At 51.2% G+C, this 20531-nt stretch overlaps 7 protein-coding genes across 7 annotated transcripts; 4 read left to right on the plus strand and 3 right to left on the minus strand.

The window, feature by feature from the left end:
- Window positions 1-1666: 1666 nt before the first annotated feature.
- On the plus strand, window positions 1667-3872 carry N7506_011484 (transcriptional regulator family TF; the record flags this gene model as incomplete). Its single annotated transcript, XM_056960775.1, has 3 exons — window positions 1667-1739; window positions 1786-2120; window positions 2181-3872. The coding sequence occupies 3 exons, from the start codon at window positions 1667-1669 to the stop codon at window positions 3870-3872; spliced, it is 2100 nt and encodes a 699-aa protein (XP_056805309.1).
- Window positions 3873-4909: 1037 nt separating this feature from the next.
- N7506_011485 (uncharacterized protein) lies at window positions 4910-5557 on the minus strand (the record flags this gene model as incomplete). Its single annotated transcript, XM_056960776.1, has 1 exon — window positions 4910-5557. One exon carries the CDS (start codon window positions 5555-5557, stop codon window positions 4910-4912), a length of 648 nt encoding a protein of 215 aa, XP_056805310.1.
- A 1048-nt stretch (window positions 5558-6605) lies between these two features.
- Window positions 6606-10507, plus strand: N7506_011486 (C2 domain protein; the record flags this gene model as incomplete). The annotated part of the gene is made up of 6 exons (XM_056960777.1): window positions 6606-6962; window positions 7022-7057; window positions 7100-7110; window positions 7169-7481; window positions 7530-9017; window positions 9068-10507. 6 exons carry the CDS (start codon window positions 6606-6608, stop codon window positions 10505-10507), a joined length of 3645 nt encoding a protein of 1214 aa, XP_056805311.1.
- Window positions 10508-11097: 590 nt separating this feature from the next.
- On the minus strand, window positions 11098-12015 carry N7506_011487 (uncharacterized protein; the record flags this gene model as incomplete). Its single annotated transcript, XM_056960778.1, has 1 exon — window positions 11098-12015. One exon carries the CDS (start codon window positions 12013-12015, stop codon window positions 11098-11100), a length of 918 nt encoding a protein of 305 aa, XP_056805312.1.
- A 2149-nt stretch (window positions 12016-14164) lies between these two features.
- On the plus strand, window positions 14165-15867 carry N7506_011488 (putative DNA polymerase iota; the record flags this gene model as incomplete). Its single annotated transcript, XM_056960779.1, has 2 exons — window positions 14165-14206; window positions 14257-15867. The coding sequence occupies 2 exons, from the start codon at window positions 14165-14167 to the stop codon at window positions 15865-15867; spliced, it is 1653 nt and encodes a 550-aa protein (XP_056805313.1).
- A 524-nt stretch (window positions 15868-16391) lies between these two features.
- admB (uncharacterized protein) lies at window positions 16392-18812 on the plus strand (the record flags this gene model as incomplete). Its single annotated transcript, XM_056960780.1, has 2 exons — window positions 16392-16452; window positions 16504-18812. The coding sequence occupies 2 exons, from the start codon at window positions 16392-16394 to the stop codon at window positions 18810-18812; spliced, it is 2370 nt and encodes a 789-aa protein (XP_056805314.1).
- Window positions 18813-19333: 521 nt separating this feature from the next.
- Window positions 19334-20146, minus strand: cdc31 (putative cell division control protein Cdc31; the record flags this gene model as incomplete). Its single annotated transcript, XM_056960781.1, has 2 exons — window positions 19334-19813; window positions 19883-20146. The coding sequence occupies 2 exons, from the start codon at window positions 20144-20146 to the stop codon at window positions 19334-19336; spliced, it is 744 nt and encodes a 247-aa protein (XP_056805315.1).
- Window positions 20147-20531: the final 385 nt, after the last annotated feature.

The following is a 20531-nucleotide window of genomic DNA, read 5'->3' on the forward strand; positions in this document are numbered from 1 at the left end:
AACGATGAAGACGCTCATCAAAAGTAGCGAATGAAACTCAGTGACGCTCTGCACGTGCGGCGTCTTTGGGGTTTCTTTGGAAAGCTTGAAGCTGCCCGCCAAGCTGAGGGGGCGGATGGCCAAGCCCGCCCAGCCAGTCCCCGGTGCTGCCAAGCAAACCGCCTGCAGCACGTGGGATCGTCTCTTGGGAAATTGTGAAAAGGCCGAAAAGGCCGTTGGCAGTCTGGTCTGTTGATTTCGATCACGGTGCCAGTCATGCCACTTTGGGCGGCCTCCGGCGATTCCCAGGCTGAACCATCTATACAGAACGGAGGGACTGAAAATGCCACGGCAATTGAATCTTTTTCTACCTTTGCATTGGGAATGTATTGATTTTGACGGAGGACTTCAGACGAATTGACATTGAGCTTTGGTTCTCAGACCTCCGGAGTTGTCATCCACAGACTGAGTACGTAGTACGTAGTATAAAGATGCTCTGGGACTTATGCACGTGTATGCGAGTTTATCTAAAGTCCCATTACGGAGTACTCAGTACATTCAGGTACAATCACGCTTGGATTGATTTTCACTGGAGCCCCAACCCTGGTGGTCAGGTGCTGACGTCGGGAGGAGATGGATTCAACGATATGCCGTACAGCCATTGAGACTAAGCCGTGCATTAGAGGTGTCTGTCGAGGCTGAATGAATACATCTTAGTAGTCTTCGCCGAAGAACCGTGGACAGACAGCAATACATTGTCATTCTAGGCTCAATTCACTCACGGATGACTCCGTACTCTCTCTCATGCGCCATAAATACCAAGCAGGACTAGGGTCCATTAGCCGACACCACAGCACCAGCCACCTGGGCATTAGCCAAGTACTCCAGTCTGGAAATTGCCCGTTAATCCATGGATTATGTCCCAGGGGGGCTCACCATTGTAGATCTACAGAGGCAGAAAAGAGAAAAGAAAAGAAGCAGTTCCCCTCCCAGGGATGCTCTAGTCAATCTCTGCAGCCATTGGATATGCAAACGGACTACTCCGCACAGAATCCTTTGTTCCAACAGCCCCCCTTCCCCCGAGTCGGCGGAGGCCCGACAGATACTACTTAGCCCGGCCCCCCCCCCATGGATCATTAGCTGGTTCCCCCCCTTGTTGTACGGTCGCTTTTTGCTGCGATTGCTAGGACCATTTCCACTGCTATCAGCTGTCCGTGTCCTACTTCCAATGTGCTTTCATGGGCAAGGGACTTTTGCCACATATGTCCAGAATCGGTCGAGAGATCAATTTGACTTGCGGTTGCCCAATACTGGAAATTGGAAATTCAGAAGTCGACTAAGAACCACCGCAAAGGTCCCGGAAAAAAAAGGCCAGAATGCTGAGTGGGATCCAATTCGATCGTGTGCATAGGGAAAGGATCCGGTAAGTTTGGCCTTTCGCTTGAGCCCCAGATTCTCACGATGTGATTGATTCCCTGCTAAATCACATCGACTTCGGCATTTCCATTGGTCCAATCGTCGACCAATCCCCACACATCGCGATGTCATTGACACAAAGAAACGGCCAGCGAGCTCTCGATCGGGTTAACTCACTCAGAGTCCCCAGTTCGGATTTTGGATCTTCTGAATACTCCACGGAGTACACTTTCACTTGCCTCTTCTCCAAACTGTCATCGACGTTCCTGACATGGACACACTGAGCCGACCCGCTGATCAGCCTCGGAAGAAGATCCGAAAAGGGACCCGCAGTTGCTGGGAATGTATGTGTGGAGAGACCCCCTTACACCGATTCCGCTGACCGACCAGGTAAACATCGGAAGGTTCGCTGCATCTTCAACTCCGAAGGCGACACCAAATGCAAAGAATGTTTCATTCGTGGGATCTCCTGTCGAAGCCAGGATCTGCCAGAACCCGAAAACCCTCGCGAGTCCGACCGAGTGGGTCTCAACGAACGGCTGACCCGCGTCGAATCTCACCTGGAGTCCATCTCGCCCAGGCTTGCCGAGATCTTGCAACGTCTCGAGACTTTCGGGACCGATGGTCGGCACTCTCAACTAACAGTCCGCCTGAAAAATGAACGCGAAAGTCCACCGGCCCGTCAGGAGACTGCTCCTGTCCTGGAGCTTTTCAAGGATGAGTCGGTGAGTGCTACCACACAATACAAATTCTTCTGGGATTCACGCTGAAGCTTGGGCAAACAGCTAGGATTTCAAAAATCAGGCACCGAAATCCCCAAGCGTACCACATACAGCACGACCAGCCCAGACTGGCAAAACCTACGCGAGGAATTGATGGCTCTTTTCCCTTCCCCGGAAACCATCGAAAGGATCTCAGAGGGTAGTGCCGGTTGGTGGATTGGGCGCTCAATAGTATTTCAAGACTCGGACACGTCCCTTTTACCAATTCCGCTCGAGGTTCTCTGGGAGAGCCACCCGGCCGTCATTGGCAAGGTCATATTATGGATTGCTTTGGCTCTCCAACAACTCCCGCTTGGCTATGATGCGAGCTCGCTCGAGCTCCCTGAACCACCGAAAGTCCTGGCTGAGATCATCATAGCCACGGTGACGAAACGAGTCTGCTCAGATGACTCGGTTGTGACCTGTATCGATGGAATCGAATGTTTGGTGGTACAGGCCACAATTTTCGGCAACAGCGGGAAGCTTCGAAGTGCGTGGTTGTCACACCGACGGGCTATAGATATTGCCCAGCTCATCGGCATCCACCATGGTGTAACCAATCAAGCTGCAACCGCCGCATTTCGACGCCGAGCTACGTTTATCTGGAGATATATCCTCACCATGGACAGACAAATTTCTCTCATACTCGGGGTGAATGGATCCGTGACCAACATGACGATAGACTCTCATCAATCGGACCCAACAGACTTAAAAGAGGATCCGGCCAGAAACGGTACTGCGTTGTGGCCAATGACCAGGATCGCCGGTGCAATCATCGAGCGGAACCAAACTTTCACCAAAGTCACACCGGCCATGGTTGAAATGACAATGAGTATCGATTCAGAATTTGAAGGTCTCAATATGCCTGCGATGATTTCACCTAGCACACACGACGCATATGGAGAGGACAAAGATCGTGAACGGGCTTTGATCACCGTCTCGAATCAGTATTGGATGGCTTGGTATCAACTCAAAGCCTCGTTATTTTTACCTCTTTTGCTCGAGTCAGGTGCAGGGAGCCTCTATGCAAGTCATCGAAGGACCTGCCTCGATGCATGTCGTAACCAGATCACATGCTATCAAAACCTCCGAGTTCTCTGTGGCAAGGGATACTACAATCGAATTGAGGATTTCCAGGCTTTCACCGCCGCCATGACCATAATAATCAATGCAGTTGGACCCTATGGCTCGCAGGACTGCAGCCCAAGTGATTGGGAACTCATCTATGGTGTCACGACGACCTTTGAGTTTCTATCAAAGGATACTCCTGCAGATGATGTTGCAAATCAATGTTGGCGTGTTCTCTCGACCCTCATAGCGGTGGCTATGGGAAAAGATTTCCCCCAATTTGCCATCCCGAATGAAGGCGATATTAAGAACGAGCAAGACCTGCCAAGTCGCATTAAACTTGACCTTCCCTTTTTTGGTGCGGTGTTTCTGGAACGCCGCACTTGGGGAAGTATAGCAGACCGGCCCAGAGGCCAAAATGTGGATCAAGTTTCACACAGCCCATCAGCCAACACCCCTTCGTGGATGGGTACTACCTTGAACTCGGAGGGAGCACCTAGCTTGGATGCAGACACGATGCAGCCGCTGACTCCCTCTTTTGATTCAACGAGCGGCTATTGGGCAGTGGACACTAAGTTTACCTTCGAGGCTCCGTTCCTCGCGGACTTTGAAATTAATTGGAGTTCTTGTGATTTTGGTTTAAGTTGAGCCCTCGGAAACAGAACCAGCATATCGATGATCTGTGCTTGGCCGCCATTGATAATATCGCTCAGAACCATAGCCCTTGCATATAATATCTAATAGTGGTATCAAGTTATGGAGTACTGGTATTATACATGTCCAACCTTGAGAAATTCATCCAGCTTCAGTCTGTCCCAAGGTCCCAAGGTCTATGGCAGATCGAAGGATCCGCCGACCTGTAAAAGTTTTTCACGATCGACTGCCTAGTGCCCATTCTGTCTATCTATGGTTCATCTACTATGACTAGCCCTGGGCATGGTCTAAAGGGTAGATTCTTAAGTTATTTAGTCTGCGGGTATGGTCCTTTGAAATGATCTCATTGTGATGGATACGTGAATGAATGGAGGCTTTTAACTCTGCGTTCTGTCTCTGAGCTCGTGCCTATCAAGGTTGAAAAAATGAGAGCAATGACTTTGGAACTCGCCTCCTGCTCCTTGTCGTGTATCATGTGCCCAGACCCAACCTTGGAAGGCTTGGTGAGGACACTCAGCTTAGGATAGCTGTTCGAATGGCCCTTCTCTATCATTGCTGAGGTCAGAGTCCTGCGCAGCGACTGTTTGGGGATCGCGATCCATAGGTGTTCTGGACGGTTGCCGAGTGATCGAATCAATCTGCGTCACGTTCATTTCTCCTCACGGAGGAAATGAACTGTTCAGCCACCGGGTCAACATTGGAAACACTCCGAGCAGATGGTAGCCATCGGTGTTTTCCTCGGATTTGAAGCAGCGAAGCTTTCATTTCGATGGTGAGATGATGACCAGGATCATGCGGATAGCGAAGGGGTCGCATAGTGATTGTAGCGGACGCGAGGGTGGAGACTGGCAAGCTGCAATAATTTTGTTTCAAGCTGGATAAGTCAGTGCTGTGAACGATTATTGGTGTTTGACACTTACCTTAGAATCTCAACAATAGAGAGAAAGTCAATGCCGCTTCCAGGACATAATGTAATCCCCAATTCTGCTAACACTTGTGCTATTGTTCACCATGGCGTTGGGGGAGCTGTCTCAATGAAGCCTCTGCTTTTCGAGCAGTACGATATATGTACTCAAAGCAATGAGGTCGAACTCTCTGCCATGTGTTGTAGTTATCTCCAAACGACTGTACCGCATGGAACCGGATTGGGGCTGGTGAGCTGTAGCAACAACCGAGCCGGTCTCTTCATCCAGGAGGTTCAGGGTTGACGACCTCACCCACGCAAAGGTTCTGGGAGTCTTCACATGGGATGTTTCTTGGGTTGGACCAGGTTGAACCATGGCGGCGAATCGATACAGCGCGACAGTATTTTGAGTCGTCCTTGTCCACCACGCAACAAGCATTTTTCCACCCAGGTGATGTGACTTGTTGCTGCCCCTGATCCAACCGGTATCGCATCGACTGGAGGTGTCGCTTTCGGCGTACGTACACTCGGCGACTCTCTGTCCAGATTCCTTAGTTCCTTGGTAAATTCTCATATCAGGTGTACTAATCTTCCAATTGTGAACCTCCACCGAGAATGCCACATCGCCGTTGTCGGATATCGCCTGGTAGTCCCCGAGACTCGGATGCCGATTTAATGTGTAAAAAACAGGAGGAACCAGTGACTGGCATGTCGGACTGTACACCGGTGGGTCTTCCGTGCAGTATGAGGGTGGATCAACGTGAGCATGAGCCATTTCTGTTGCTGAGGAGATTTTTAGAAGCGCAGGATATGAAACTTGAGTTGAAGTGAGTTGAGCCATTTCCCATCAAGGGTTTGTAAGTCATAGTTAAATGCAAGCATGTTCGAATGACACTATGCTCAGAAAAGGCTGCTGCCCGCCGGGCTCCTAATTCGGTTAGTGAAGAAGTGAGTCAACGGCTATACGAGCTTTTGGACTGCGATTGATTGCAAATCGAATCGATGGATGGAGAGCCTTTGGATTGATAATTCTTCGACCATGCGCGAGCAAAAACCGTGAGATGTATTCACTAACAACATACTATGTTTATGTCGCGACATTAAACTCCGATCTCGGGATGCCAAGCCCTGGAGCCCTAGGTGGTTAGTTTCTTCACCAGACACTTAAGGTAGTCTTAGATCGTATCTCCTGATTCTCAGATCGGTGTGCGGAGTAGATCATAATGCATGAGGCTTACTACTGCAAAGGAACACCCTGAAAGTACGGAGTACTATATACAAGAATTTTCCATTCCCATTTGGGCAATGCGGAAGTCCGTCATTGTGCCCTGTAATTAATCAACTAGCTGCAGATCCAAAAAGCAAAACTATCCCGTTCCAAGAAATAATACTATCAATTATAATATCGACACGCAAGCTTTGGATGAGATCGGAACATCTTCATGGATCTACCTTGTACAGGAGTAGCTGTACAATGTGTTGGGGAGGTGACGTCACTGACTTGAAACACGGCCAAGCCCTCTCCCTCTAAGCTTGGAGAGCGGAAACCCCCAGTGATAGACAGGATAGACATGATAGACACTCCAAGGGTCCCTTCATTGGTGTATGACAGCCTTGATTGTGGGGAAACTCCAGGGCTGGGCTACAATGTGGGCTAGATGCCAAGTCACAAATACAGTGCAGTAGGATGTAGTATCGTCATAGTTAATTCCGGGTTTATACCGATGACGTAGCCATCTATCAGACTCCCCCAGCTCTCTGCTTCTTCTCCAGCTGGGGATTTTCGATCCTCGTCCACTTTGTTCATCATCTAGATACTCACAATGGCGACAGGGCAACAATCCAAGACTCCCCAGAGCCATCGGGTCGGGGAGCATTGGAGTGGTGCCAATCCCATTCCAACAATTCATCATTTTATGGAACATATCGATGCCGAGAAGAAAGAACGCGATCGCAGAATCGACGAGGAGAATCGTATCAAAAAGGAGCAGGCTGCACGCTCCAAGGCAGATGAGAAATCTGGGCAGAAGGCCGAGCAGGATGAGGGAGATGTCGTCGCTCACAAAGCACGCGAGGTGTCTCAGGCTAAGATGCGTACCGTGACGGATCCGACCACAGGCAAAGATATCGGGGTGGAGGATCAAGACGAAACCTCCATGGAAGCTGTCAAGAACCCAATGGTATGCTACACGACGTTTGGTTCGATGCGAGGGGAAGCTAATTGAGTTGCACATTGTAGTTGACGGTTCCCAACGCTAATCTGGGGAAAGACACGGTACGTTGTCGAAACTCTACGGAAATATGACGATTCTCACAGGAAAATAGGAGGTTCAAACCAGCGCCGACCAAAACCTTGCAGAATACAAGGAAAACCAAGATATCACAGCGCCCCCGATCCAATTGCCGAAGGAACGACATCCGATGTCCCCATCCGAGGCGAGAAGACGAACGTTCTATTCCACCCAACACCTACCGTATCATATCAGCCTATGTTCGAGGTCTTGCAAAAGCGTGCTACGGGGCTTTGTATTGGTATCCCTGCTGCGATCATTGTGATCGGTCGCATTTTCGGAGGGTCCTTCTGGGGCCTGGTTCCCTTGGCATTTTGCATCTCGTCGGGCGTGTGGCTTTGGATGCAGGAGGTCGTTCGCAGTGGTCGAGAGATGGAGTGGAGCAGTGAGCAACTGCGTGGTCAAATGGTAAGCAACTTTCTGTTATCTGTACTTTGCAAAGCTGACGGTTATAAGGCCACTGCCAATCTACTACCAGAGTCCGTTGAGTGGATGAACAGCTTCCTCGGTGTGGTGTGGGGACTGGTCAACCCAGAAATGTTGACGCCCATGGCAGACACGATTGAAGACATCATGCAAGTCTCTGCGCCCAAGATCGTGGAGAATGTTCGGATTGCAGAGATCGATCAGGGCAATAACCCGTTGCGAATTCTCAGCATGCGAGCTCTTCCAGACGAGCATGTGCAAGATCTGAAAAACAATATCCACGAGGATAACAAGAAAAACAAAGATCCACAAGAAGCTGCTGCCGCCGAAGAAGGAGGCAGCTATTACAACATGGAGGCATCTTTTGCTTATCACGCAAAGCCAAGTAGTCAGACTGCATCCTCGAAAGCTCGCAACATGCACATGCAGCTGGTCTTTTACCTTGGTGTCAAGGGACTGTTTGGTGTACCGTTTCCGGTATTTGTTGAACTGATCGAGTTGGTTGGAACAGTGCGCATGCGCTTCCAAATGATGCCCGAAGCGCCATTTATGAAAGATGTGACTTTTACCTTGGTTGGCATTCCGCACGTTAGGGCGGGTTGCATGCCTATGCTTCGGAAGGGAGTCAATGTGCTCAACTTGCCTATCATTTCTAATTTTGTTAACTCCGCCATCGCTACCGCGTGTGGAATGTTTGCAGCTCCAAAGTCCATGACCATGGACCTCGGAATGATGCTGACAGGCGACGACATCCACAAGGATACTTTGGCTCTGGGTGTGATGTGGATTCGCATCCACCGCGCAGTGGGCCTGAGCAAGCAGGATACTCGCGGAAGCGAGGGAGGCGGCAGTGACCCATATATAAACCTGTCGTTCTCCAAGTATGGAAAGCCAATGTATTGCACGCGAGTTATCACAGATGATCTCAACCCCATGTGGGAAGAGACTGCTGCCCTCTTGGTGACACCCGAACTGATCAAGGCCGATGAGAATCTGAGCATTGAGCTCTGGGACTCAGATCGCAACACGGCCGATGATATCGTTGGAAAGGTCGAATTACCTATCCGTGAAATGTTACAGCACCCCAGCAGAATGTACCCTCAGGTCTCGAAGCTCCAGGGCATGGACGAAGGAAGCGAGATGCCCGGTCAGCTCCACTGGGAGGTTGGTTACTTCGGCAAGCCCAAGCTACGCCCCGAGCTGCGTAGCGATGGCAAGAAGAAAGACCTCCCTGAGAATCTCAAAGGCGACCCAACCTTCGAAGACGAAAAGGGCACCATCAACAATGACGAAGAGGATGCTGTCATGCACACACCACCTGACCCCATTTGGCCAAGTGGCATCGTACACATCGTTGTCCACCAGATTGTCAACTTGCAAATCGCCAACATCAAAGGCAGCGATGGAAATCGTAAGGGCAAGGAGTATGAACCGGCAAAGCCCTACGGCGAGAACACCGAGGAGCAAGGCGATGACCTTCCCACGAGTTACTGCAAGGTTTTGTTGAACGATCAACTGGTTCGTTGAATTCCCACCGACACCTGTGTCCACATTCTAACCAAGTATAGGTTTACCGCACTCGCGCCAAGGCAGTCAGCTCCAAGCCGATCTTCAATGCAGGAACCGAGCGATTTGTTCGTGACTGGCGCTCTTCGGTAGTTACTGTCACTGTGCGCGATCAGCGCTATCGCGAGCACGATCCCATTCTCGGTGTTGTGCCTATCAAGCTGTCTGATATCCTTCAGACGAGTTCACAGGTAACCCGTTGGTACCCTCTCGATGGAGGTATTGGATTTGGACGTATCCGCATCTCCATTCTTCTGCGCCACGTTGAAACCAAACTTCCACCGGCCATGCTTGGTTGGGACGTGGGCACATTTGAATTCGCCGGCGAGAAGATCACGGCCCAGAACTTCGGTCGCAATACCAAGATCAAGCTGCGCACCGGAGGAAGTATCGGTAAGATCACTCGACACAAGTGTTCTTTGCAGGGCAGCGATGCAGTGTTCGATACATCCGATGAGACCTTCCGCGACTCGTTGCGAATGCCCGTCAAGCATCGATACCGCTCCCCTATCGTGTTTGAATTCCATGTTCAAGGCAAGCGCGGTGCTGTAGCCTATGCTACCTACTGGCTCCAGCATCTCATCGACAACGAAGAAACAGATATCGACATTCCAATCTGGACGACTAAGATGGGAGCTCGTTTGACCCAGAACTACGTCACCGAAGAGAACTGGAGGGCGAAGAAGGTTCCCGGCCTCGAAGACTTGACCGAGATCGGGCGCCTCCAATTCCGAGGCAAATTCTCGCCCGGAATTGACGAATCGCACGAACGATTCGTGGTCGACAATGACTCACGTGAAACATTCGAAACGTGGGAGGCGTGCTTGTCACAAGGCGTCCGATCCCGTAGCGTCCACGTTGAGGTCCCCGAAGAAGTAAAACAGAAGCACGAGCAGTCCCTGATCGATGGTCGGGACGTGTTGAAACAAGCTTCTCCCTCTGAGCGACGCCGATGGATTGACTACGACGGTCACGACTGGAGTGGAGCTTTCGGACATGACCCGCGTGCGTACACAGACTCAGTCGGGCGCAAGATTGCTGAGCCTGGTCGGGATGACCCGCGGCACGACCCATACACTCCGCCCCCACTGAAGGGTCAGCCTGCAGCTCAGCCTACCTTCCAGAACCCCGAAGAACGCAATGAGAGTTCAGACTCCGAGGAGGAGGACGAAGAAAGCTCCTCTTTGTCCACCGGGCCCTCGACTGTTGGAGACACCCGCGGTCGAGCTTCTTCATCACAGGCGAGTGTCACTAGCGGTCAGATGAACAAGGCGAATAAACGCAGTGAGCAGCGGCAGCAGCGTGGTATGATGCAATGGCGTCCTGCGCGTAATGCCGCATTTGCCAAAGACGAGGCGAAGTTTGGTATCGAGAAGATAAAGAAAAAGATAGGCCTTGGTGGTCTCACGGGTCGTGAACCAGACGTGGAGACCGAGACCTGATCTGATGGGTTGCTTTGGGTTTGGAGTTGTTGATGTCGGGATTTGGAGTTAGCTGCATATAATGTCAATCTTCATGAATCATCTTTCAAGTAATACCATGGTAGAAAATAACATCAATGTAGAGGACCCCTAGAGTCGGAGTGAGGACGACAATGTACATTGACGGTCAATCGGTGGATTTGACGCTGGATTTGACGCTGGATTTGACGCTGGAAACCTTGGTAGATTGGCCAGCTGTTCAATGATATCGAGATCGATCAACTTGGCCATGAAAGATGACCCCAATCACTGATACTGGGAATCAAAACCAGTTGGGATCGAGAGTATCAACCGTGGGCAGTTTTCATTTTGCTTTCGCAGGTAATAGAAAACATCTATGTATTCACATCAAAAAGGATACAACGTATGGCATGCTGATGCCATGGCCATGGGTAACAAGAATTAAAAAATAAACAACTTTGCGCCTCAAAGGCCACAGGTCCCAACCTGCGCCTCTATATGAAAATAACATGATTCGTAAGAAAACAAGATATGCAATAGCCATCAAACATGGGGAACGATACGGGCATTAGCCTGGGTGCGTTGGAGGTTCACCGGGATTCTGCGTCCGGTGCGGACTCCAACCTCGGCGATGTCTGAGACGCTGAGACGTCGCGCGCAGGGTTGGGAGGTCCATCCAACGGTCCCAGTGTCCATTTCCATTCTCGACGGCGCTTAGCACGGGGCTGTCGTGGGGTCTGAGGGGTCGATGAGCCATCGGCCTCGAAGCCATCCAGTAAAGCCACCGCGCGGACCTGGCGGTCGATTTGCAAGGTGCGCCTCTTCTTGCGCTCGGTCTTGGTGAGCGATGTGGGTTTTTCATCGCCAGTATCATCAGAAGCTGAGACCTCCGACGGGGCACTGGAGTCTGAATCCTCTTTGTTCTCTTCAGAATCCTCTTCGGGTTTCGAACCAGCGGGGCGGGTTTCAGGTGGGGGTCTCGTGTCTGCCTCGTGCACTGCCTCCGTTACGAGATCCAAATGCTGTGCCGTGTATCGTTCCGTTCTAATCTCTTCTTCGAGGGGAAACCTGTAGCTGACTGATTTCTTGGCTGGGAAAAAGACCCGGCGGGTACCGGTGCTGGGACCATTGCCGCCCGCGGAAATGGAGCCCGATCGTCGTCGGGGTGGTTCAAGAGGGGAGTTGCGCAAAATACTGCGCACTCCTAGCGGTTGTTGATAAATATTGCGGGTGGAAGTATTGTTGGTTGAGTGGATGAAGGGAGGTGTCGGCTTGGGGTTGAAGCGGGTAGCTTTGGAGGGTGAACTCGTCGCGGAGGATGGGGATGCGACTTCATAGGCATTTTTGAAGGTATTTCGAACTGTCGGGGAGGCTGCGGGCGCCGCAGCAAATGCGAAAGACAGACCAGTGGTCGAACTGCCAAAAGTGCGAGGCAAAGCGGTTGTTTGGAGGGTGAGTTTAGGTCGGGAGGTGATGGTGGTAGTTGCATCCGGGGAGAGGCACGACATGGTCGCTGCAGCGAGGGGTAAGGGAGGTCGAGATAAGTCCGAATAGTCCAGTGGCATTGAAAGAGTCAAGAAAGGGTTCCAAAAAAATAATAAAAAGAAAAAAAGAGGAAGAGAAAAGAAAAGAAAGAGGCCGGGAAACAGACTAAGAATAGAGGAGGTTGGCGCTGGGATGTGATAGGAGATGCAGCGCCAATGACACTCATTCCACATTAAGATCTACATACGCTACGGAGTACTCCATGCAAAGTGTATACAAACACAGGCAGAGATTTCCTTTCTTCCAGACTCCTTTGGACTCAAGTGGAGGTTAACTATTTGACGCCACCAAACTGGCGTCTGGCCTTTTGCCGCTCTAATTTAATCTCAATAGGTCGGCTGTTTACTTCAGATCCACCTCAACTCCTCTTAGCTCTTTACATGTTAATCTTATTCATCTCCTTAGTTCGTGCCTAGGCAGTTTCTAGTGAGACTTGATTCAGATTTACCTGGATTCATCAAATCTGATCAGATGCTTCCGAGTACGGAGTACGGAGTACGGAGTAAAGTAGTCATATACGCGTTCCTCTTGGTTACTATAAAAAGAACTGACCCGCCTCCGATCATCTGTGGGTGGCAAACATGCTCTTTGGGTGAATTAGTCTAATCCACTTGTGATGACAATCCAGCGCCGGGTTTAATATACTCGAGCCTCTACTTCAGTACGGAGTAGAGATGTAGATACTGCAGTACCAAGCAACTGAAGACCTGCACCTACACTGAGACTTGGACTTGCAGATATAGATCTTGCCTCTGATCCTGACGTCACTTCCGCTTCAGTCCGCTTCAGCCTCGAATAGTGGCTGCAGCCTTCAAATGCCGATACATACCGAACCGCGACCTTTGCAGATCTGCAACTCAGCTTCTTCTGGTGCATATCCATTACTCTTGCCGTGACTGGCGTTTTGGGTTGTGAGGGTCTTCCCCACTGTGGAATCCTAGCCTTTTTGATCACTCTGATCTACAGGGTTCCGTGCGTGCTGTACATATACACGACAATGATCCTTCAGCTTATGACTCTGTCTATATTTTTGGATACAGCAATAACACCGGCGAGCGGAATACGAGAACATTGTGTCATATCAGATCTTAGATATATACTCCGTACCTCTTACGGAGTAGAAGTCACCTGGGCTGGGCATCCAACATGGTCAGACCTCAACGGACGCATACTGTACATAGTAAGAAACTCCCGAGATCGCCCATCGACTTCAAACAAAATCCAAACAACCTTGGAATGAACAAAGTATATTGTAATCCTGGACCTCTTGTCAAATACCTAGGCCGCTTATGCTTATCATATCTGCCCTGCGCGTGCTCGTATACCCACTACGGTAGCCACTTCGCACGCTTGTTCTGGGTGACTTTATATATAGACATTGACTCAGAACAGGCTTGACTTTGGCCCCGATCGTAGGATTTCTCGTGGTGGTCATAGGCGACACAAGAAAAATAATTTGTAGAATTGAACGCGGCACCATTGTGGATTGGCCCCCATGCCTAAAATAGCTGGAGGGTCACAATTTGCGACTATTGTACTCGTACTCCGTACTCCGTATATCAAGGCAGACTCTTTGATTTCTCGACGGAGTATTAGCTGCTATGACTTTCGGACTATTGACTCAGCCCCGTGGACCCTTCCAGGGTGTGAGAGGTACCTATTGATTTAGATGCTTTTACAGTATGGAGTATGGAGTAGGCAGACATTTAATCATTTTGATGGGAAATCCCCAGTGAAAGCTGGCTTCAAGACCTCGGGAGCCTCGGCTGTGGAGAGGTCCAGGGCTCCCATTCTGGTCTTCCGATCTATGAGGGGCACTTTGATCGGGGCCGATCAAATGATCGAACTTTGATATACTCCGGACATTGTCAACATCGTGCTAGGAGTAGTGTTTACGGAGTACTCCGTACCAACTGAAGAGTGTGCAGTGTGGGAGAAAAGAACAATCAAATTACTATTTTTAGACTCGTCTACACACCAGCCACATCCTTCAGCCACACCAGCTACACCAGCCACACGAGGTATTGGCCATGTTCCTGGCTCTTTTAACTCTTTCTCGCAGTCCGCTCTAGACCAGCAACCTTCCCCACATGGACGCGTCTGCATCGGTCCATGGCTGTACTTCGGAATGACAGTCGGGTCATCCTCCACCTGGTAACTAAAATACCCACTCTCTCCCGTCTGCCTCTAGCTGACCAGGCCAGGACTATGACTGTTTCTACGCCTCAGTCTTCGAGGTCGAACAGCCAGCATTGAGGTCCCTGCCCTTGGCAGTTCAGCAGAAGCAGATAGTGGTGACATGCAACTATGAAGCGCGACGGCGAGGTCTGCACAAGTTGCAACTCATCAAGGATGCCAAGCGCATCTGCCCGGACGTGGTCATCGTTCTTGGTGAGGACCTGACCAAGTTCCGAAATGCCTCCAAAGAGCTCTATCTACTGGTCCGGTCCTTGGTATGGGGTGGTCTTGTGGAAAAGCTCGGCTTTGATGAGCTCTTTTTGGATGTCACAGAGATGATTGCCTACAACGTCGACGTGCTGAATCAGAATGATCTGACCAACTCGTTTTTTCATCTTGATCGCAAAGATCCTACAGTTGGGTTTGCCTACGACGCAACTCGCTTCCAGGGGTCAACCTTCCCGGCGACTGAGGAAACCGCCGCCGCACCAGAGCCCTCGTCGCTGGAGATGAGGTTACTGGTTGCCTCTCATCTTCAGGGTCACATACGGAGTAAGTTGGAGCACCAGATAGGGTTTACTGCCACTGGTGGGATCTCCACGTCTAAATTGCTGGCCAAATTGGTCGGCAGTGTCCACAAGCCCAACGGTCAAACGACCCTACTACCACCGTACACCGGTTCCCCAGAGAATGAGAGTAACGTGCTTCAATTCCTGGACGACCACGAAATTCGCAAAATCCCCGGGATAGGTTCTCGAATGGCCCAGAAGCTAAAGGCGCACATCACTGGCGAAGATGAATCCGACGAGAGGATAACCGTTCGGGATGTTCGATTATTCCCCGGTATGGGTGTATCTTTGCTTGAAAAGATTCTGGGAGGACTGGGCTCGGCGAAAGGTATTGGAAACAAAATGTGGAGCGTCCTCCACGGAGTGGACGATTCCGAAATAGTTGAAGGTCGAGACATACCGACTCAGATCAGCATTGAAGATTCCTACGGTCGCTTGGATACTTTCGAGGGTGTACGCCGAGAGCTCGTTGTGTTGTCTCGAAGCCTGATCCGGCGGATGAGAGCCGACCTAATTGACACGAGTGACACCCCTCACAGGTGGCGAGCGCATCCCCGCACACTCAGGCTGTCAACGCGACCCAGACCTCCACCGGGTTCCGATGATGGTCGTACTTACAGCGCCAACCGTATCTCACGTTCAGCGCCCCTACCAACCTTTATCTTCAGTCTGGATGAACATATTGAGGGATTGGCTGAACGGCTGGTTCATGAAAGCGTGTTGTCCATGTTCCGCAAATTGCACCCTCAAAAGTCTGGCTGGAACCTGAGTTTGGTGAATATCGCGGTGACTAACATGGTGGAAACAGCCGGGGATCAGAAACAAAACAGTGGGCGTGATATTGGAAAGATGTTTCGTCAGCAAGAGACGATCCTACGGGATTGGACGGTGCAGGAACCCGCCGCATCCGTGAAAGTCTCTCGGACCGGGGAATCTGACGTCGAAGAAGCGGAGTCTGAGAATGACTGGGACGATGAACCACTGGCCAGCGTGGACTGCCCTCGCTGTGGGTGTTCCATCCCCCTTCTCGCACAGCTGGCACATGAAATGTATCACTCCGCAGAGTGAGCGGTTATTCGGCAGCCTTAAATGCCAAGCACCGTGGTGGTTTGTCCAATAATACGGAGTAGCATGGCCAAGAGATCAATTACGCGGAATACTCTCAATATGAAGAGACTTCACTGTTTCCTCAATATTCCAATATTGAGGATATTAATTTAAAGAGAGAGCACTGTATAGCATATAGTATAGTTTCCATGGATTTATACCTTGCCACCAAGGAACAGCCTTGGAGCCAGCCCTGGAGCCGACAACCAAAATAGTAAAAACGACCACTCCACAAAATGTTTCAGTCAATGCCAAGCCCCCCAAGGCTGGAGTCTCTTGGATTCCTCAGACCTTGGCAACCGCTCACTTTGTCTCTCTTTCCAGTCTCTCGTTACTTCACCTTCGTTTTTATTCCATCACTTTTGTATCTTTGTGAAAATCCCCTTTGAATGATTCCCGAGAGGTGGACCCTGAAACCCTGAAGTCCCCCCACGATCGCAGACCCTTGAAACTCTATACTGGACCCTGGGGAAACGGACCCTGCGATGAGGTTCTCCAGTTTCCTGCCCCTAATCGGTGCATTTTCGCTCTTTCAGCAATCGGCAGGTATGTTCCCTCTCTGTCTAAATCTTCTCCACACCCGCTCACCGTGACTAGCACGATCCCAAGCATCCGAGGCCATTCGACAAGTGACGCCTGTCGACAATGCTATCATCCGTACCCCTTCACATCAAGTAGACCATCTCTCGCATTTTGATGTTACCTTCGATATACACGGCGGCAAGCGGATAAAACTAGAGCTCGAACCCAATCACGATATCCTCGCCGACGATGCGTACGTACAATATGTCGCCGCCGATGGAACCTTAACACACGCCGAGCCCATCCAGCGTCACGAGCACAAGGTGTTCCGAGGTCGCGCGTTGGAAGGATCTGGCAAGGGGAGATGGGCGCCCGTCGGTTGGGCAAGAATCACCGTCAAGAGAGATGGTCTTGAACCGCTCTTTGAAGGTGCGTTCAGCATCAACGAGGACAAGCACCACGTTGAGTTGATGTCAAATTACATTGACAAGAAGCGCCCGATCGATGCCGATGTTGAGCTCAGGCACGGGGACTATATGCTCATCTACCGTGACTCCGATATGTTCCACTACACGCACTCCGAGCTCAAGCGGTCGCTGCCTGCGAGCACGGGCTGCGGAGCCGATCAGCTCGATTACAATGCTGACCTTTCCAACTCAATTTTCCCATACGGCGTGAGCGAGGCTGACAGCCGGTGGGGAATGACCTCCCTGGATTCCCTGTTTGGATTGAGCAAGCGGCAGTCTGATGATGGCGGCGTTTCGGGTAACACCGGTGGTGTCAATCTGAAATCGACGATTGGAGACACCACTGGCTGTCCCAAGACGAAGAAGGTCGCCTTGATCGGAATTGCAACGGATTGTGAGTTCACTGACTCGTTCAAATCCACCAATTCGACCCCCAAGGCGGCCGCCAAGGACTGGGTTATCAACGTGGTGAACACGGCTTCCAGTCTTTATGAAGACGCTTTCAACGTGTCGATAGGTCTGCGCAATCTTTCGATCTCCGAGCCCGGGTGCTCTAGCTCCAGCTCATCCTCCACACCCTGGAACGTGGACTGCAGCAGTGGAAACGTGACATGGCGTCTGAATGAGTTTTCCAAGTGGCGTGCGAAGTACTCAGACGACAATGCCTACTGGACCCTGATGACGAACTGTCCCACGGACAGCGAGGTAGGTGTGTCCTGGATGGGTCGTCTGTGCTCGTCCGACTTGGTCAGCTCAGGGGACAGCTCAGTCACCGGTGCGAACGTCGTTGTCCGCAATTCCGGCTCTTCCTGGCAGGTGTTTGCCCACGAAACTGGGCACACATTCGGAGCAGTCCACGATTGCAATGAACAGACTTGTGGACAGAAGCTGGACGACTCTTCCCAATGCTGCCCGCTGAGCTCGACGACCTGCGACGCCGATGCGAAATACATCATGAACCCCTACGCTAGTAACTCCATGACCAAATTCTCAGAGTGTACTATCGGTAACATCTGTTCTGCAATTGGCAAGAACAGTATCAAGTCTTCCTGTCTCTCGGACAACAAAGGCGTGGTGACCATTAGCGGCAGCCAGTGTGGTAACGGAATTGTCGAGGCCGGCGAAGACTGCGACTGTGGCGGCGACGAAGGCTGTAGCGATAACGCATGTTGCGACGCATCGACCTGCAAGTTCAAGTCAAGCGCTGTTTGCGATGATTCAAACGACAGCTGCTGCTCCAATTGTCAGTTCGCGTCCGCCGACACTGTCTGCCGCCCCAGCACTGGTACTTGCGACATTGCCGAAAAATGCCCTGGCAACTCCGGTGCCTGCCCAGAAGACAAATACGAAGACGACGGTTCGTCCTGCGGCGACAAGGGCCAGGGGCTTAGCTGTGCCAGCGGGCAATGTACCAGTCGAAACTACCAGTGCCGCACAGTCGTAGGCTCCCTCCTCAACAGTAACGACACCTGGGCCTGTGAAAACACCCAAGACCCATCCTGCACATTAGTCTGTGGCGCGCCTTCCATCGCCCATTCGTATGGCACGACGCCCTGCATCCGCATGAACCAGAACTACCTCGACGGCACCCCCTGTGACTCCGGTGGCCGCTGCAGCGCAGGCCAGTGCAAGGGTTCATCGGCTATGGGCTGGATTCGCGACCACAAGAAGCTGGTGATTGGTGTCTGTGTCGGTGGAGGCACTCTGATCCTTCTCGCTCTGTTCTTCTGCATCTACAGCCGCTGCAAACGCAGCGCACAGCTGCGCAAGGCCCGCAAGGCCATTCCTCCGGGTACTTATCGTCGCTATAATGGGCCCCAGCCTACGGCTCGGCCGCCCATGCAACAGTGGCATGGGTATCCGAATGCCGGATATCAAAATGTGCCACCCCCGGGCCCGCCGCCACGATACTCATGATCCATTTGCTTCTCGTACTTTTTTCTTTCTCTTGATTTTTTAAAGATTCTAATTCTCCAATCTTGTCATGTCTGTACCTTCACCGGAGAAACTTATCACGAGGATTTTGGGTCTTGGCGTCATTGCGGGCGAAACTTGTGCATTTCTTTCCCTCCCGTTCATACAAGCTCTTGATTTACCCGTCGTTCGAACACGAACTTCTCTTTTCGGATATTGGTATTGGTGTTGGCAATGATATGTGTTATTTGTTGTCAAAATGCCTCCGAAGCCTCGTGGCCATGTACAATCCTCCAGTACCGATCAATTTGGCCAACCTGAACTAGAAGCTAGATCTGTATCATGGGAAAGAATATTCATTGAAGTGTAATTGGCCCCAGAACGAAACAACAGTACTCCTTAAAGCAGTAAGGGGATAAAGAAAATAAGTACCCAACACCTAAGCAACCCATGCACAACAGAGCCAAAGTCAGGTCCCGACTCGGCGAACAAAGTATCCAAAAATTTCCCACGAGCCACTGCGCTCATTGCCAACAGATACCCACGAAAGCCTCACGTGTAACGCCGCCCGCACCCTCCAGATCAAACTCCTCAATCATGGCCCTTAATTCCTCCTCTTCGAGACCAGTCTCACCCAGCTCGCGGGCCACGCGCCTCAAATCCTCCAGATCGATATAGCCCTTGGCACCCTCGTCGAAGAGCTCGAACGCGCGCAGAATCTCATCGCGCGGGTCCCGCTCCAGGATCTTGAGTGCCGTCACGGCCTGGAAGGACGAGAGCGGCATGAGCAGGTTGGAGGGGTGTTGGGGGTTCGCAACAGGGCCCTTATTCGATGCAGGCTGACCACTCGCCTGCTGCTGCTGAACTTGCGGGCGGGGAACACCGTAGGTCGTAAGAAGGGAGATCAGCTCTTGTTTACTGAGAGTGAAGCCGAGGGCACGGAAAGCGACACGGAGCTCATGGTAATCGAGGTGGCGGTCGCGATCGAGATCGAAGAGAGTGAACTGTTAAAAAGGAAAAGGAAAAGGTCAGCTTTGATGCAGGTGGTGTGGGTGACGGTGGGCAGGGCGTACGGCTTCGTTAATTTCCTCGCGCTGCTCTTCGGTCAAGCGGCTCAACGGATTGGCGTCCTGCGCTGGACCGTGAGACTGTGCATTTGTCGCGGGGGCAGATTGTTGCTTTGGAGCTTCGGGGAAGTCATTTTGAGGGGCGTTGCCTAGGCCTCGATGCCGTGAGAATGACGAGGCACTGAAGGGCATGGCGTTTGTGTTGATGGAGCGCTCGGGGAGCTTGGTGCCGGCGTAGGAGCGCGACGCGAAAGGTTGGCCGGAGGCCATGGTTCAAAAATTAAATAGAAGTCTGGACCAGAGGGTTGCGATATTGAAGTGGAGGGTATGCGATAGGCTGACGGGGAAGATTTCTGGGGACGCGACGCGGGCGGAATGATAACTTGCCGTTTTGGGTGTTTTTCTATTAACCTCCGTTCAAGCATCTACTCCGTACGGAGTATGCATTGCCATATATGATACATAATTAATTAAGATCAAGTAGGATTCAATTTACATTCCAAACGCCATCACTGATTTTTGACTTCAACATTATCATTTCGTGGGAACTTCCGAACAGCCACTGGCCCTCTGAACTTTCTTAACGCTACCATAAAATGTCTTCCAAGGGTATCCCTATCAATATAAGCTGTTCGGATCTGCACTTACCTGTTTA

This window comes from Penicillium brevicompactum (assembly GCF_028827555.1).
Source record: "Penicillium brevicompactum strain IBT 35665 chromosome Unknown utg000009l_segment0_segment0, whole genome shotgun sequence".
NCBI lineage: Eukaryota > Fungi > Ascomycota > Eurotiomycetes > Eurotiales > Aspergillaceae > Penicillium > Penicillium brevicompactum.